Raw genomic sequence first — 18,552 nt, forward strand, 5'->3', positions numbered from 1 at the left:
AGTGTTGATAATATTGTATTATGTCATCGTGTGTTTCATCTTCTTCCCCCAGAATATGGCCATCGATTTGTAGCCTTTTTATGGAGTATGTTAGTGCATATAACCAGAAGATTTTCTTTTTTTTTAAGGTTTTCGTTGATCTCCTCGTAATCTTATATTGGATTTTCATGAGTGTTACCAATGCGTTAGTGTGTCAGTATGTACTGTAAATTTGGACCTGAGTTTATAAGAGTTTGGTCCATGTTCTTTCAGGCCGTGGTGGTTCTAAACTACGTCTAATGAAAGGCCTTATGGTTTGATTTGGTTCAAACAAATCTTAAATAAACGTTCTCTTGTATCAGGAGAAAATGATATAACTTTAATAAATAAATGGAGTTTCTCTTTAGTACTTATCTAAAAGCATAGTTACAAAAGATGTTCTGTCAAAGATATAATCGAGGAAGCACAAATAGATATCATTTTGGTTTTTCTCTCTTGTATGAGTACTAGCAGTCATCCTCATGATATTATTTCGTCTATGTGCTTTTAATGCAGGTCACGAGTTGGAACCATTTATCCTTTTCCGAATCATAGAAGTTCTGCACTCATCCTACAAAGCTGGCCATATCCAGATTGCAGATTATATTAGCTTCTTCATCACTTTGCTTTCACGCTTTCAAGTTTATCCTGGTTTTTCTCTATTCTAGTACTTTAAGACTTAAATACATACATATACCAGCCACCCCCCCCCCATCCGTTTCAAATTCGGAATCATGTTAGGTGTATCTCTGATTGTTTTATATATATATATGTGTGTGTGTGTGTGTGTGTGTGTGTGTGTTTGTCTTTGTCTTTTTTCTTTTAGTGTAAATCTTGTGGAGCCAAAAATAAAGTCCGATGTGCTGTTTGATCTAACTGGTTTTCCTTACTATGCATGGAAGCACAAAGTTCTTAAAGGAATCAAGGTTTTCCGGAATGATTTATTCTGTTGGACCAATTGAACATGTGATTTCTCTGTTGTAGGAAAAGAAGCATTCTCTTTCTTGCTTGCAACCAAACTAAAGTGTAGAGGCCTTTCCTGTTTTAGTACATCTCCTCTAGTTTAATATAACAATAGAAGTGACAAGCCTAGCTTCCTTTGTTAAATAGTTTTACAGTAAATAGTGTTTCTATAAGTACCATGTTATATTTCCCCCTAATGTTTGACATTATATGTGATCTGCATAATAACTAAGGTTTTGACAAAAATTGCTAAATTAACTATTCCCTCTTTGATATTATAAAATGTACATATATCTTTAACACAGTATCTTTGAATTTGCTATTGAAGATGATTGTAAGAATGAAAAGGGGTATATTCCTCCACGATCAATACTTTTATTTTGCGATATGTAGTTGACGCTTATGGTGTTTATAGCTAATGGTTAATTTAAATTATTAACAACTGAATCATATATAAACAAAATTTATCGGAAAAGGGTCTGATTGCCCCTCTACTTTCATTTATTGTTCAATCCTATCCCCCATTATACTTTCGGTTCAGATATACCCTTGTTCTATATTTGGCCTTATTTTAACGGCAAAGACACGTGGCGTCTTCTGAGAAATTGAACCAACCCAACATTTAAAAAAAAAAACCAACTCGACTCGTTACCCATAGTCTGTGCGACCCTATTCCCCTCTTACTCTTCTTAAACCCCTATGGCATACCCCAATGCTTCCAGACCATATCAGTTTTTCCCCTTGGTGAGAAGGCTTCAATAATAGACCCTTTTTCACATTCCATGAACCAAGCAACGCATCTGAACCGCATATCAGAAGGTGTTGGCCCCACTGAGTATAATATGGGATTCAAAACTCACTTTCCTTGACTTCAAAGGCTTGTTCCCAGAAAACAACCCCAAATTCACCATCTTAAATTGAAGTGGAACTCCTCAAAATCTAGCAAAACCAATTAATTAGCATGTGAAAATTCTACATATAATTCAAGAACAATGTTAACAGCTCTCAGAGTAGAGATTCAAATTTGCATAAATGATAACCATATAGTGCTTTTCCAATCATATCTCCCCTGTTTTCACCTCAGCAAAAACAGAGCTTTCTATTTCCAATCATTCACTCTCAGATTCTCCCACGTCGTACAAACCAATTTCCCATGACTTCAGCGATTCCCAGATTCAAAACAAACTCAGACACTAATCTCAGCCCAACTTCCGACAGCTCTGTTAGTTCCACTCAACTATTTCAACAGATACAACGAGTAGTAATAATTACGAACAACAATAACAACAAACCCAGTATGTTCCCACTAGTAGTAATAATTACAAAAATAAGAAGAATTACAAAGGAGTAAGGAGAAGGCCATGGGGTAAATTTGCAGCAGAGATAAGAGATCCTAATAAAAAAGGGTCGAGGATTTGGTTAGGAACTTTTGATGCTGATGTGGATGTTGCTAGGGCTTATGATTGTGCAGCGTTTAATAGAAACAGGGGAATAGGGTTGGGCGGGTTCTGGGTAACGAGTCGGATTGTTTTTTTTTTTTAATTTAATGTTGGGTTGGTTCAATCTCTCAGAAGGCGCTATGTGTATTGCCGTTAAAATAGGGGCAAATATAGAACTTTGATGGACGGCATGGGTATATGTGAACGGAAAGTTTTAACGGGGGACAAGATTGAACAATAAATGAAAGTAGAGGGGCAAATCAGGCCCTTTTTAGAGAAATAGAGCAAATGTTATGGTCAGTATGTTACATTGCATATAATGATAATGATATTGGACTAATAGACAGAATGATTCCCTAGTTTATTGATTAGCAATTTAACAGTCAATAAGAAGAGAAACTGATAGAAGGATTACTGCAAAGAAATTGGCAGGTATTGAGATTTGAGTATAACTAAGAAGCCCTTTCACTTTTTTGATGCGAAAGTACTTTCTCTTTCAGACATCACATTACTTGTTCTTTTGCTATGACCGATAGTTTATAAAAATTAAATCAGGAACCTGGATGCTTTTCTGCAGAGAAAATCTATCCTACTAAGAAGCATGAAGGGAAGTCAAATCGTGGAACCTTCAAATCAGTTGTTAGGGCTGTTTGTTCTTGTTTGTCGCAGATTGGAGATGATGTGCTCGTTCTGCAGTTGCTGGAAAAAGTTGTTCTTGATGAGATAGTGAGTTAAACAGCAAGAGTTACTGTATTGATAGTGCTTCATTTTGTGATAATTGAACGTAATATTTCTCCAGCCACTGAGCTCTTGGTTTTATTTGTTCTGCAGTCTCACAAACGACCAGTAGATAACATATATGGTTTTATAAGATTGCTTATCACACTGGATTCAAAACCTACAAGACTTTCCGAGCAGACAATAAATAGATTAAGCGATGTCCTTCCGGAGTACTTCTTAGACGTTATGACTGTAAGTATTTTTTGCTGGTTAGTTTCCTGCAACTTTATAAACTGTTTGTTATAGATCAGCTGATTACTACTTGCTTCATCTTTCATGGTGCTTAGATAATTCTCTACCATTGAATTGTGGTTTACAAGAATGACAACTTCTAACTCGACTTTATTGAGATTGGCCCCCGCTCCCCCCCCCCCCCCAAAAAAAAAAAAAACAAAAATGAAAGAAAACCCATGCTAGCTGTGATTTGTGTTGTTGGTAGGGACTTGTTCTTAATTTGCATTCTTGCTGGGATTTCGCTCTTAATTTCATTTGCTTGTAGTACCTTCAACTCATGGCTTTCTGTTTGTTTTTTAACTTTGATGTAGCACATTCCAGAGGAAGATAATGAGTCTTCTAAGATATTGATTCGACAGACGAGGCATTATTACCTCCTTCCTGGTTTTTTCCTACTTGATAGGAGTAACATACTGTTAAATCAGATATTGAAAGTGATGGAATCATTCATCAGTGCCAATGTTTCAACGCTTTTGCCTCATCAGGATGGTGCTTTGGTGAAGGATCATTCAAGCAGAATTCTTTCTATAGCCTCTGTTCTCTTGCTTATGCATGGGGATGTTAAGATGCAGAAACTTCTTCTGGCATGCAAGACACAGATTACGAATATATTACAAAGCATGCTAACGCTAAAGGTATGACTTCAAACTCTGAGCTGAAAGCTTTCTAATTTTCAACCGAGCTAGCATATAGTACGACTCATTTGTAATTTATACTATGAAGGTTACTGGTCCCTATGTTTTACTTTGCCAGAGTCGTGGTTATATTTTTTTTTTTTTTTGGATGCATAATAATTTCAAAAGCTGCAAGTGTTGCTAGCTCTTGTCCTTGTTAAACCGTATAAATTGATAAACCGAAACTTTTAAAAAGAGAGGCCTTTAGTGCTGCTTCAAGCTTTCATGAGTGTTAAATAGTGCGTGACCATCTCATCTAAAAACTTGAGAGTACAGTTTTATCTGCTTAATTATGTATCAGCACGCCCCTTCACATGCGAGCCTGATTCTTATTCATGGGCCAAGCACATGGAAATTCTTTTTGATAATATGTGACGGTAAGACTCGAATCCAGGACATCTGCCTGCTCTATTCAATGAATAATGTGTGACCATCTCATCTAAATGCTTAAGCTGTTAGAGGGAGTACATATTTACCCGGGGGGGGGGGGAGAGGGAAGGGAAGAAAGGATCATTTACTTTATGTATTTGTGCAATGGTGCTTACTATATGTTATGCTAAGAACTAATTTCCAAAAGATTGATGAACAGAACTCTGTGTATTGGTTTTGGTAAGGAAAAAAGAGAGGCAATCTGTTTCTATGTTAATTCGACCAGCATTAGGCTTCATTTTGATGTTCGTTGCATGTAATCAATTTTGTGTTTGCAGTCTTCTGGGGATATTACCATATCAATTGAAGAAAGACATAAAATTCGAAGTGCTTATGATAGACTGGTTGCAGCCATTAGCACATTGGAATACGACTAACCTGGATAGCATGTTCGAGGTAAGTCTGCTTTTCTGCTACCTAGAGTGTGTGCTTGTACAACCCATTTTGTTCTTGAGAAGGCCCTTAAGAGCATCAATTATGAGAGTAGAAAATTTGACTTGCACGAATCAAGAGTCTTAAGCATGTTTAGTAAAACCTTTGTGATGTTTTTCCACAAATAAGGCTCATAGTTTAAGGTATGCTTTTCTGCTTTATGAATTATTGATCAGTACCAACCTCGCTGTTACATGCACTTGTTAGAGGATAGAAGTTGAAGATGACAAAAGTTTGAATATTCTGCAATTGGATGGGGAATATGGATGCAGCATAGCGTGGTTCTATTTTACAGATAGTTTATTTACCCTCTGAGGATCCATGGGCATTTACTAAAAACCAGTCAAAAGTCTCTTTTTAAATAAAGTAATACAATCTGCAGTACAGGACATAATGTTTTCACTTTCTCGATGATCATTACTTTCTGCAGACTCAATGGAGTTCATGGTTAAGAAAGAGTTCAGCAACACAATAGTCATTCAATTTTCTTTGATGACATCTAAAAGCTAACGTCTGCCAATAGAGTGGGTAAGTTGGATATTTTTAAGACATTTCTCAATCCAACAATGGACGTGAATCATATGTAATCCATATCAATTTTCATACAAATGCCTAAATTTGCCTAGGCAATGGTATGCTGTACACTACGTCATGCATTTTCATGTCATATTAAGACTATTTGTCTGCTGATTAAGCAGTATTATATGCATTTGTCGCTTGAGTTTTATTTCGTTCTGATATATCTTGGATTTGAGAATGCAGAGAAATTATGGGACACATTTGGCAGAAGATAAACGGCATTCAGTAAGTTGTGAGAAACGGAAGTGTCAAGTCTGTTCTGTTGCAAGAACTCAAGAGACATCTCTGTCAACGGTGAACATCATAAGCCTTGTTAAGTCAACAGTGTAAGCTATGTTGTCAGTGACTCAATCTGATGTCAACTCAAGTAATGATTCGGATGCTATTTGGCAATTTGATTTTCCCATCTGCAGGTTTAGGATAAGTTACAATTACAATCGAGTCTCATTTCGTAGGGTAGTCCATAATAGTCACCACCCTACATTTTATAGTCACATTTGTAATTTTGTGTTCTTGCCATAATGAGAAAAGGCAGAGAGAGAATGAAGGCATATAGGTATAGGATCCAACAGCATATGTCAGGGCTCTAGCATTTCCTTCAAGCTGAGTTTTGCAATGAATTCTAATAACAAGTTATTTTCGAATGTAAAGCAACTCGAAGGCCGATTTAAGTAGTAGTATTTGCATTATGTTCGTTAGTTGTTTTTCCATTTTCTTTCTCACTTCATTTACCTCACCTTAACTTCACAGGGTTTTCATTAGGTTCTCTACGTTTTATCTCCACTTCTGTGATTTTGTACATTTTTAGTTATGGAAAGGGCCGAAAAGACAGCGATATGAAGCCACAAAGGTAATTGATCCTACAAAATATCTAATTGCTCTGGAACATATTTCTTCAAGCTGTACTACTATAATGAGCTCTACTATATTTATAATTACTAGTTTCTGACACGTGTAACCTTTATCAATTGTTACAAACTTTTGAAAATTGAAAATATCCAAAAATATCTAAATGATTTGTTAAAAGTTCTATAAAATGGATGTATATCAAATGTATTCACATACTTAATTTTTTTTTTCCACCGAAACTAATTTCGATATGTAATAATTATAGTGTCCTAAATCCTACCGAATGATAGTTGGTTTATAAGGGATTTGAATTATGTTCTTCTACTTGTCTTATATTCTTTTACTTATATATCGTTGAAACTTAGATTCAAATGATAACAATTGACTTATGAAATAATTTAACACTAACCGTGCATTGTAGGTACTATTGTTCACCCTCTTTACTTAGATTATTTGTTTCTATAATCTAAGATTTCTCTTTATGAAATAAGTTAATAATAATATATTTGATTTACGTAGTAGCCCTTTCACATAACCCATGACTTCTTAATGGTAAAAGTAAATAGAAGAGGGAGTAAAGAAGTTAAGTCTACTAATGGGCTTGGTAATTAGTCTAACACTTGAATAATACAACAAAAGGAAAATAACAAACTTAACGTTATTTTTCACTGATAATCAATAAGGATAGTATAGTAGCCAAACTTTTCATAACAAAAGATAGTCATTTTCATGATAAAGACTATGGAAATATTGTATAAAAAATATGAACAATTGTAAAATTTGCGCGAGACTCGTAAAACTAATAGGAAAAGAAAATATTACCTCATTTGAAAATTATAGATTGGTATTATGTGTTATAGACAGTTAGCAGGTATGCCAAATGAAAAGAACAAACGGTTAATGACCATTTCTCCAATTGACAAATGGTCTCACATTAAGAAGAATTGCTTAATTGATTTGATTGTCCAATTTTGTAAAGTGAATGAAAGAAGGAGAGAAGGCTGAAATACATGAATCTATAATAATTGTTGGAAGCTCAAAGGAGTAAACATTAAATGGGCATTCTAAAGGTTGAGATAGTATGTACATTTGCAATAAAGTATGGGAAGATGAAAGGAATACTTAGGAGTTGGATAGGCTGCATTAAGTACAAATTTATTATTTATTGGAAGGTGATTGTAGTACTTTACCTTTTTGTACAAGAATATTATTGAAGTAGTATTTATATAGTTAATGGGTAAAATAGTCCTTCAATTTTATGAACTTTTTGGTAATTCAACTTTGATATTTAGAACTCCCTACTTTTAGTATAATACGATAAAGCAACAATTTGACAAACCTTTTTTAGTGAGTGTAATTTATGTGCTTCAGTGTGCTTAGGGATTATAAAGTACACAACTAATATGTTGGATCAGTAAGCAAAAAAAATTATTAATGCATAAAAGGGCAAGCACTATGGAAGTGCTGCACACTCCAAAAACCATCCTTTTACATACAGAGATCCTCCTGCATTGAGCTACTGAAGTCTTACAAAATTGTGGACTCAACCAGAGAAATAAATTTCTTATATTGAGATGGAGTTCGAATCATCTTGTGCGAGCTATGGCTATCCGTTGACGGGACGGGACAGGACGGGACGATATTTAAGCGGGACGGTGGCGGGACGAGACGAAACGGCACGGGACAAACAGGACGAAACCTTCGTCCCATCCCGTCCCGCTAACAAACGGGATGAGACGGGACGGAACGGGACAGGACGGGTTCGTGGGCCTTAAGTGTATTTTTTTTTGTTTAAAAAAAACGTCTAGTTTTTTGAAAATTATTATGTTTTTAAAGTTTGCAACGGCTAGATTTTTGACTTATTTAATAAACTTAAATGTTACTATGTTAAAATGAAAATTAGAAAAATAAGTAAAGAATTATAAAATATTAAAACAAAAGACTTGTAATGAAACATTCTAATAATTATAAATTTATAATAGAGCTATAATTTATTTAATATAATTTCAAAGTATTAACTATTAAGTAACTAAGACAATTCATAAATAAAATTCAACGGTTAGAACCTTTTATTTTATTAATAGAACTTTCAAATCTCAAATACAAATATAATTCTTTTGAAGAGCACCTAATCTTCAGCCACCTTTTAGGAAGAGTTCTGTTTGAACTAGGCCTCTTAGTAGCCAATTATAAATTATCATACTAATATTTGTAAGCTCCTATATAGCTTCTTTGTAACTTATCAATAATATCTCTCTGACATTCTGCTGGAATTGGCAATATTGATTGATGTTCCACGAGCTCCATGCCGTCATCGCTCCCAGTGGTTAGTATCTCATTGTATTCTTCTTCTTCCCTAGTGGTCAATCTTTCAAAACCAAGATTTCTTCTTTCTGAATTAATCCAATCTCTGAATAATACGGAAATCTCTAGACTGTCCTCCGCTAATGAATGTCTATGATCTCCAATTTGAAATCTTGCTGCGCTAAAAGCACTCTCTGACGCTACTGATGATGCTTGAATAGCCAGGATATCTCGGGCCATAATTGAAAGTGTTGGAAAAGCTTTGCCACGCTCCCTCCACCATGACAAAAGTTGTTCCTTGCCTTCTTCGTCTTTAATATTTTCCAATCCTTGATTAAGATAAGAATCAAGTTCATCATCAATAGAGGAATCAAAACCTGTTATATCATCCATATCTTCCCATAAAACTTCTGCTCTAGACTTAGAAGTAGAAGGAGCAGTTTCACAACCAGTTGTATCCATAGATTTATATTTATCAAATATTGATCTAGCATAAGAATATATGCTAGCTTGGCAGTTTTCGAGAGATGGTTGTTTATTTTCTTGAATTTCTAAATCTCATAAATTTTACGAACAAGTCTCTTTGCACCTCTTAGTTTTAAAGATGGGTTAAGCAGAATAGAAATTAAATAAACTTCGGGAATAGGGAAAAATACTTTTTAAATTTTAAAATTATTTCTTTAATGGCCGGTGCATAAGTTGGATTTATTTTATACTTACCAAATACAACAGAAATTCCACAAATATACCATAATATTTGTGTAACAGTAGGATAATATATACCAAAAAATTATTTTGTAGCATAATAAAATTTTTCTAAAAATTTAGTGAGCTCTCTAATCTCATCCCAATCAAAATCAACAATTTGATCAACAGGGTGAGCATTATACATATTAAATACCTTTTGGATAGGCACCCGATAATCATAAGCAACTTTAAGCATTTCATAAGTAGAATTCCACCTAGTACAAATATCTTTTGGAACTTTTCTAAATGGAAGGTTAGCACTAGCACATTGTTGAGCAAATTCACGAATTCTACTTTGTTTATGAGCACGAAAAATATAGCCACAAGCGTGTTGTATTTTACTACAAGCATCAGAAAATAAATTAAAAAATACTAAATACATTTTTAGGTGCCATAATTTTAATACGAAATTAAATTTAAAAAACTAACACAAATATTAAACACACAAATAAAATACGAAAATATAACACGTAAAGTAAACACAAAATTAAGCACTAAAATGATACGCAAAAATTATACTCCTATATTAAAATTAGGAGATGGAACAAGTGCACCGTGATTAAATATTGAAATTTGAAGAAATTACCCAAAATATTGCTCCAAATACTTGACGAATTAATTTGAAGCTTGAAAGTTGCTCCAAAAGATTTGCCCAAATACTTGAAAGTTGAAACTTGAAAGTTATCACTTGATACTCGATAGTTGATATTTGATAGTAACAAAATTGAGAGAATAATATAGAATATAGATAGAATATTAGAATGTAAGAGATTTGAGAGAGAAGATTGATTTTTTGTGGGAAAAAATGAAGAAGAATGGAAGGTATTTATATAGAAAATAGGTCCAAAGTGTAATTTAATAAACTTAGGGGTTATATTAAAAGTTTGGGAGGGGGTAAGGGCTGTTTGGACCATTGACAACGACTATTTTTGCAATTTAAGTTGTTGCCCAACGGCTAATTTTTAAAAAAAAAAAAAAAAAAAATCTGGCAGGACGGGACGCGGGACGGGACGGGACGAAACGGGACGGGACGAAATAGCGTCTCGTCCCATCCCATGTCCCGTTTAATATTGACTCATCCCATTTAACTTGAAGCAGGACGGGACCGGAACGGGACGCGGGCGGGCCCGGCCCGTTGGACAGCCATAGTGCGAGCTGCGACTATTTTACCACTGTTACTTATGTCTCACCAAATGCATATATTCGATGAAATCATCTAACTCTAAAATATCTGCTGAAAATTGAACTGTGTGTACCAAAGAAATAAATTATTACAATAAATATAAAGACTATGCCTAGCTACATTCCTTCCCTCATAGCATCTACGGTTCCCACTCTTGTAAACAAAAGTTGACAACTTTACTGGTACGATATCCAAATATATTTGTGTTGGGAAGATGCGCAAGCGAATAGGAGACGGCTCAGACGAGGCATGAGTCGTTCTCCAGAGTTTGAGGCAAGTAGTTGCCTAGTTTTCATTAATTACATTTAAAAGGGAAGAAAAGGAAAGGCTAAAATGACAAACAAAAAAAAATTAGTTTGAGAGGCAGAGCTAAAGCCCCTTTAAAGGTGAGAGGCCTTCTCTGCACTTTATATTGTTTGTCACTAACAGAAAAACTTTACTTTTATGTCTCACACAACTGGTACTAGTTGTGTGAAGAGAAACTTTCAAAAATTACTATATTTTAGTCGGAAAAGGCATAAAAATGTCACTCAACTTTAAGAAATGGTCTATCTATGTCATCCGTTAAAAAAATGCTCATTTCATGCCACTGCCATTACACATTTGGCCCATCCATACCACTGCGCCGTTAGTCAATAATGGCATAGATGGGCCAAATGTGTAACGGCAGTGGCATGAAATGAGCATTTTTTTAACGGATGACATAGATAGACCATTTCTGAAAGTTGAATGACATTTTTAGGCCTTCTCCATATTTTAGTGGTTATGTAACGACCCGGTCGTTCGTTCTGAGAGTTATATCCCCATTTCCCCATCTATGCTTATTTATGTATTGTTCAGTTGTGTTGAGTTGTATCGAGTTGGTAGGTTTGGGTTCGGAGTAGTTTTGGAGTGAAATGAACACTTAGTCTCTTAGTTAGAAAGCTAAGTTAGAAAAGTCAACCGAAAATTGACTTATATGTAAACTAATTCGGATTTGAATTTTTATGATTCGATTAGCTTCGTTGGGTGATTTTAGACTTAGGAGTGTGTCCGGAATATAATTTGGAGGTCCGTGGTAGAATTAGGCTTGAATTGGCGATAGTTGAAAGTTTGAAAGTTCTTAGGCTTGAATTCGAGGTTGATTTGGTGTTTTGGTGTTGTTTTGGGTGTTCCGGAGGTTCGACTAAGTTCGGGTAGTGATAGATGACTTGTTGGAATTATTGGTTGAGGTCCCGAGGGCCTCGGACGAGTTTCGGATAGGTTTGGGTTGTGTTGCGCTCATTTTTTGTTATGTTTCGACGTCATTTCTTCAAGCATAAATGATATCATATTGAACAAATGAGCTCCGATTTTTTTTGATTGCAGCATTAGATATGTATCGTAATCACGGACCCGTAGCAAAAAGAATCGTCGAATTTAGACATCGTATGAGGATTTTATGAACATTTTACTAAGAATTAGGTTGCCAGATTTTTCAGATTATTTACGAAATTGCCACTGACGACGTATTTAAAAATCTGCATTATTTGCAAATATTAAAACTTTAATATCTCATTCATTATAAGGCCAAATTGAGTGATTCAAAAGCTTAACTTGACTAGAATTTCACAAGAAATCCATTAGAGGCATAAAATACGAGTTTTGAGATTGTTTGGCATGAGAAACGAAGCAAAATAACTAGCAGAAAAATATATAAAACTAAGGTTTGTTCATTCGGTCATATTTTGAGTTGGGGAGCTCGGATTTGGGTGATTTTGGAGGTGATTTTTACCATAGGGATTGGGGTAAATGTACTCTACTTGATTTTGGTTATATTTCATAATTCATCTTCGTTTTGGGATTTGATTGATGATTTTCAAAGTGAAATTGAGGGAGTTAGGGTTTGAGTTTTGGAGAGTTTTAAGTGAGAATTTGAGGGACCAAACGGAGTCCAATTTTGATAAATTTTATATGGTTAGACTCGGGAGAGAACAAGGTTTATTATTCTGCCATTTTTTTGCTGATTCCGAGATGTGGACCCGAGGGCCGAATTTTGGCCGATTTCGAATTTTGGCATATTTTGTAGTTTTTATTGTGGAATTCGATTCTTTAGCACATGGTGATGGTATTAATCTGATTATGGTTAGATTCAGAGCTTTTGGAGACTGAGTCCAGAGATTAGGGCATCCCGGAGTAGGATTTTACGTTGTTGAGGTAAGTAACAGTTTTAACTCTGGCTTTGAGGGTATAAACCTGGAGAATTTAACATCGTGCGACTATTTGGAAGTGATACCCATGCTAGGCGACATGTGTGTGGGTGTATACCTCGAGGGATGGAGACTTGGTCCGTTCCGTGAGGCCTCATGGACATCATCTGTGTTTACGTAGTTACTTGTTGTTGAACTTGTCTGCCTTCATGTTAGAGATCATGCTTAGGCTTTATTTATGCTCACATTATTTGTACTCAGTTATAGAAATTATTGTACAAGTTTACCTCAGTCTCTATCAATTGCTAATATGCTGTGATACGTGATGTGGGTTGTGTCCCCTTATTTGTTGATGATGGTAAGGCTAGTGAGGTACATGATTGAGTAAGGCCGAGGACCTGCAGGTTGTGAGGATATTAACACCATAGCGCGTGAGTTGTCCACGTAGCACGTGAGTTGACCGTGGGGGTCCAGGTATTGATACCATAGCGCGTGAATTGTCCGCGTAGCATGTGAGTTGATCGTGCGGATCTAGGTATTGATATGATGGCACGTGACTTGTCCGTGCTTAGCGCTTGGGCTTTAGGAGCCCCTCCGGAGTCTGTACACACCCCCAGTGAGCGCAGAGTGTTGAGCGTTGAGTGTTGAGTGTTGAGTGTGGAGTGCTGAGTGCGAGTGCTGAGTGATAGAGTGGCATTGTTGTGAGGTTGCATTTACTTTTGTTGTTGCTGCATTTACCTGTTAACTTCTTTGTGGTATTTGTTGGTTTTATGGAATTTACTTGTTTATTCATGTTTATTGTAAATTATGAAAATAAATAATTGGACTGTTTTACTTAACTCGTCACTACTGCTCAGTTCCTTAGTTATTTCTGTTACTACTAAGGTGGTTGTACTCATACTACACCCTGCTCTTTATGTGCAGATCCAGGTGAGTTAGAGCGTGGCGATCATTGAGTTCAGGCCAGCTATCTGTGGAGATTGCAAGGTAGCTGTTAATTCCACAGGACCTTGTTACTCCTTTTGTTATTTCTTCTTTAGACTGTATTGATAGTTAGACAACTATATTTCTTAGTTCATAGTTTTAGACGCTCATGACTTAGTGACACCCCGATGTTTGGGGCTAGCTTCCGTATTTTTATATTAAGTATATTTAGAGTTGATTTAGTTTATGAGAAATTTGAATGTTAGTATTATTTTATTAAATCCTTAAAATTAATTAGTAGTAATATTTTGGGAAATAGGTTTGCCTTGTAATACGATAGGCGCCATCATGACCATGGTTAGATTTTGGGTCGTGACAGGTTATTAGCTAGTTGTAGCTACCATTTACTACATTACTTCCTACAGCTATATTTTCAGGTTTTTTAGAGTGTATTCGATGTATTTAAGCTACTGTATTCATGATTACAGTAGCATTTCTAGGCGTGAAAACGGAGAATTACAATTAGACGGATTTTTGTATTCGAGTGTATTCGACTGTATTCATGGCGTGAAACATGAGATTACAGCTGGATAGATTATTGTATTCGACTGTATTCACGGCGTGAAATATGGGATTGCACTATTTTTAAACGAAAAGTGAATCAATCAACATAATAGACTCCTAATATAACTCAACAAACTCAATTATAGCACACAAAGTTTGTATTTTCAGTTATAAAAAAGATTCTCAACCGAAAAATACCCCAAAAATATAGCAATCTTCAGAGAAATTATATAATACATCTGAATATATAAATTATCTATATTATATTAAAAGTACGAAGGCCCTTAGCGAAATGTCGTTCGCCTTTCTTACCCTTTAAAAATAGATTTCATACTGGACAAAATAGTCATTTTATTAGTTTTCAAATATTTAGAAAAAATCATTTAATTAATCTCCTACTATTTAGGAATAGCCATTTAATTAATTTCTTACTATATAAGAATAGTCAATTAATTATTCTCCTAATTTATATAAACTAAGAAAGTTTTTCATTCAACTCCATTTATATTTAGGAGTACTAAATTTCTTCCTTTAGCTTTCGGAGGAGGTTTCTTTAGTTAAAATATTTTTTTTCTCCTTTTAGGTTTAGGAGGGGTTTTTCTTTAGTTAATAAAAATTTTGGTTTTTCTTTAGTTAATAAAGTTTTGATGTAGGAAAGTTAGAAAAGTTATACTAACTTTTTAGGACTACTTTTTTATAAACTATATTAGGTGAAAATGAGCCTTTTGAACTAATTTATGGATTAGGAGTCTTTATTTTTTAATAATATTTTTATCTATTTGAACTAATATACAATTTTACCTACCCATAATTTCAAAAGTGTATTGTGTTAAGTAGTAAAAACTTAGAGAATATACCCAACAAATTAAAATTCGTTCTAATTTAGTTTTTATGGATCCGCCTATGACAATATGCTTTGACAAGGTTCTTCTAATCCAAGTTTACTGACAATTCCAATAATAAGGCACCAAAGGACTATAGTACGACAACATTTCTTTATTTACTAAGTTAGCTAAATAGAACATGTTAATATATATAATTTTTATGCACTTGCACTTTTATCTTTAGTATTTCTTTTTAGTTTATAGAGAATATTTTGTAATGTTAACGTTGTTTCTTAAAGTTTTGTATGCAATGATACCGGATATACGCGCAACACGCGTACCCTAAGACTAGTACTATATTAAAAGTACGAAGGCTCTTAGCGAAATATCGTTCGCCTTTTTACCCTCTAAAATAAAGTTAATACTAGACAAAATAATCATTTAATTATTTCCCTAAAAATTTGGACTTTGAGATCAACTAAATATTTATTTATTAAATACTTCCTTATTTTAACTATGTACAAGATCCTAAATATTAGGACTCTTCTAAAATCCTTCAAAGTTTCCAAGTTTTTCTTCTTAACCATGTTAGGAACCCTTAGGCAATCTTTTTCCAAGTCTTTGGCCTTTTTATTTTGATAAAAAATAATTTAATCATATTTAGTATCAAACTTTGATAGTTAAACATAATAAAATTCTATCTTTGTTCAAATCCCGTCAGGCATATTTATTGTTCAAGTCTTTGTCCTTTTTATTTTTTTTATAAATAATATAAATTGTGCTTGAACTTAAATAATTAAATATAATAAAGTTTTATCTTTGGCCAAATCCAAATTATACGTAAGTTTTACACAATTTTAGTCTATTTCTGTTACCTATCGGCTAAGTTGGTAACCAAAAGCGAAAAAACATGCAAAATAATTTTTGTTAACAAATTGTTCTTGTCAATTTTGGTTTCTTCTCTCTCCGTTTATTGAAATGTTATATTAATATTTTGACAGATGTAATTAGAGTCGTCCCAAATATCATAACTATTTGGTGTAGTTGGAGCAATTGTACATCTCATTAGAGCATTAAAATCTTTATCTACCTATCTATCTATTTATACTATATTAAAAGCATAAAAATTTCTAGCGAAATATCATTCGCCAATTTTTCCCTTTAATGATAGATTTTATACTAGATAAAATAGTCTTTTAATTATTTTTTTAATTTTAGGACTTAAAAATCAACTAAAATTTTATTATTAAAAATTTCCTTATAGAAAGCCCATTAATATTAGAGTTGTATTGAACTATTCCTATAAGATTCTTTATTATGCAAAACGTGAGTTAGCAAAATTCTGTAGGAGTCAAGCACGCGACGAATTCTGAAAACATAAAGATTCAAAACATATGATTTTTCTTACTATTTGTAAATGTCACGATCCGGATTTTCCACTCTCGGGAGTCGTGATAGCGCCTACTCGTAGAAGCTAGGCAAGCCGCAAATTATAGAAATTCTAACTCTTTCATTTTAATCCTTTTTAACAACTTGAATTAACAGGAAATCAACACTTTAAAAATTAATGATAAACAAAATGAGCGAAAGACTTAAACAGCAAAAAAATAACAAAGCCAGTGCTACAATGCCAATATACTCCTCTACCTGGAACCGGTGTCACAATCAGTACATATGCCAAAATCAGTACGGAAATGCCAACATGCGTCTCTACCCAGAAACCGATGTCACAATATCAACGGACTGTCTATGAATACTACATACAAATGTCTGAACAAGGAAATACAGTCTGTCTCGAAAACAAGTGAAAACAGAACATATAAATAGATAAAAGAGAACGACGGGTCTGCGGACGCCTGCAGGACTACTTCAGGATCTCTGAGTGGACTGAAGGCTGGCTCCCCAAGTGCTACTTTCCAAATGTTGCTCAGGTATTTGTACATAGTGCAGAGTGTAGCATCTGCACAACCTTCCCCATGTGCTGGTAAGTGTCTGGCATAACATCGGCGAGGTAGTGACGAGGCTAGGACCAGACTCCAGATAAATCTGTGCAGTTATATAATATACAGCAAAAAAATAAACAGGAATAAACAATATAAATGGGAGGGGGTACATGCTACGGGGAACATATCAAATCCAACAGAAGCTAAAGAGTGATAAGAGAGCAATTCAAGTTCTACAACAAACAATAATAACATTGTTGAGGCGCGCAACCCGATCCCTTATCATTTAACACTGTTGCGGCGTGCAACCCGATCCATTTATATTATTGTTGCGGTATGCAACCCGATCCAATATAACATTGTTGCGGCATACAACCCGATCCAATATATAATAATGTTGCAGCGTGCAACCCGATCCAATATATAATAATGTTGCGGCGTGCAACCCGTTCCAATATATAATAATGTTGTGGCGTGCAACCCGATCCAATATATTTATATACCTTAAACTCAACCATACCATGGGTCCCGGCAAGGGATCAAGTCCCGGTAAGGGATCAACAATAAACTATACTATCTGTGAGCACGTGATTTTTGTCTCACATGAATTACTCCCACAAAATCAAAACAAAATTTGTTTGTTTTATTGTTTGCACTTTTGTGAATTTTCGTGGTATTTTCTGTCATTACTTGCATGAGTTTGTGCATGTTTATATGTTTAAATAAATGAAAAAATAGATTGCATTCGCATTTAGGATTTAATTTTATAATTTTTTAGTTGAGTAGTAAATTAATTATTTTTACAAAAATGAAAGAATAAAAAAATAACGTATTTTGTATTTTTAAAGTGTTTAATGTCAAACTGTGTGATTATTTTATTTTTAGTATGTAATTACTTGTGATAAATATTATTTAAAGTGGTATTTTAAGTCAATTTTGGTTTTATAATTTGAGTTAGGATTTTTGGTTATTAATTTTGAAAATAATTTAGGAAGAAAGAGAACTAATAAAAGAGAAGAAAATCAAATTGGGCCAAACTCAATTTAACCACCAAAGCCCAAATCAAATACACCCAAACCCGCCCCAAATCAGCCCAAAACCCGTCCCAACCGGTTCGGCCCTATACTGAACCAATCGACGTCATTTGGACTCGCCTCAATCCGAGCCGTTAAAGAATTGTTCATCCAACGGTCTAGAACACACCCCATCGCCCGTATTCGACCCCGATCCGTTTTTTAGAGACCGATCCGGTCTCAAAGGAGTCTAATACAGTGTCGTTCCATTTAGTCAGATGATCCAGGCCGTTGATCTCATTTGATCGAACGGTCTGGATCCAATTCCACCCCCAGTATATATGTGTCCAACCAAACCCGCCCCCTTCAGAACCCTTCAACCCTTTCGTCTCTAACCAAGCCCTAGAGACGTCGCCACCGTACCCTCACCGCCTCAGGGTGGCGGCGCCGGCTCCGTTCACCCTCATCTTTACACCATAGAACCA

At 34.8% G+C, this 18,552-nt stretch overlaps 1 protein-coding gene across 1 annotated transcript in view; it reads left to right on the plus strand.

Moving 5' to 3' along the window:
- LOC107810706 (uncharacterized) overlaps positions 1–6,237 on the plus strand; it is a 33,868-nt gene extending 27,631 nt beyond the window's left edge. Inside the window, exons 15-21 of the mRNA XM_075222974.1 lie at positions 535–669; positions 2,998–3,146; positions 3,252–3,392; positions 3,746–4,069; positions 4,816–4,933; positions 5,400–5,497; positions 5,732–6,237. Coding sequence (XP_075079075.1) covers positions 535–669; positions 2,998–3,146; positions 3,252–3,392; positions 3,746–4,069; positions 4,816–4,914 — 848 coding nt within the window. The 3' untranslated portion in view covers positions 4,915–4,933; positions 5,400–5,497; positions 5,732–6,237. The remainder of the gene's footprint in view (positions 1–534; positions 670–2,997; positions 3,147–3,251; positions 3,393–3,745; positions 4,070–4,815; positions 4,934–5,399; positions 5,498–5,731) is intronic.
- The last annotated feature ends 12,315 nt before the right edge of the window (positions 6,238–18,552 follow it).

This window comes from Nicotiana tabacum, chromosome 10 (genome assembly GCF_000715075.1).
Source record: "Nicotiana tabacum cultivar K326 chromosome 10, ASM71507v2, whole genome shotgun sequence".
NCBI lineage: Eukaryota > Viridiplantae > Streptophyta > Magnoliopsida > Solanales > Solanaceae > Nicotiana > Nicotiana tabacum.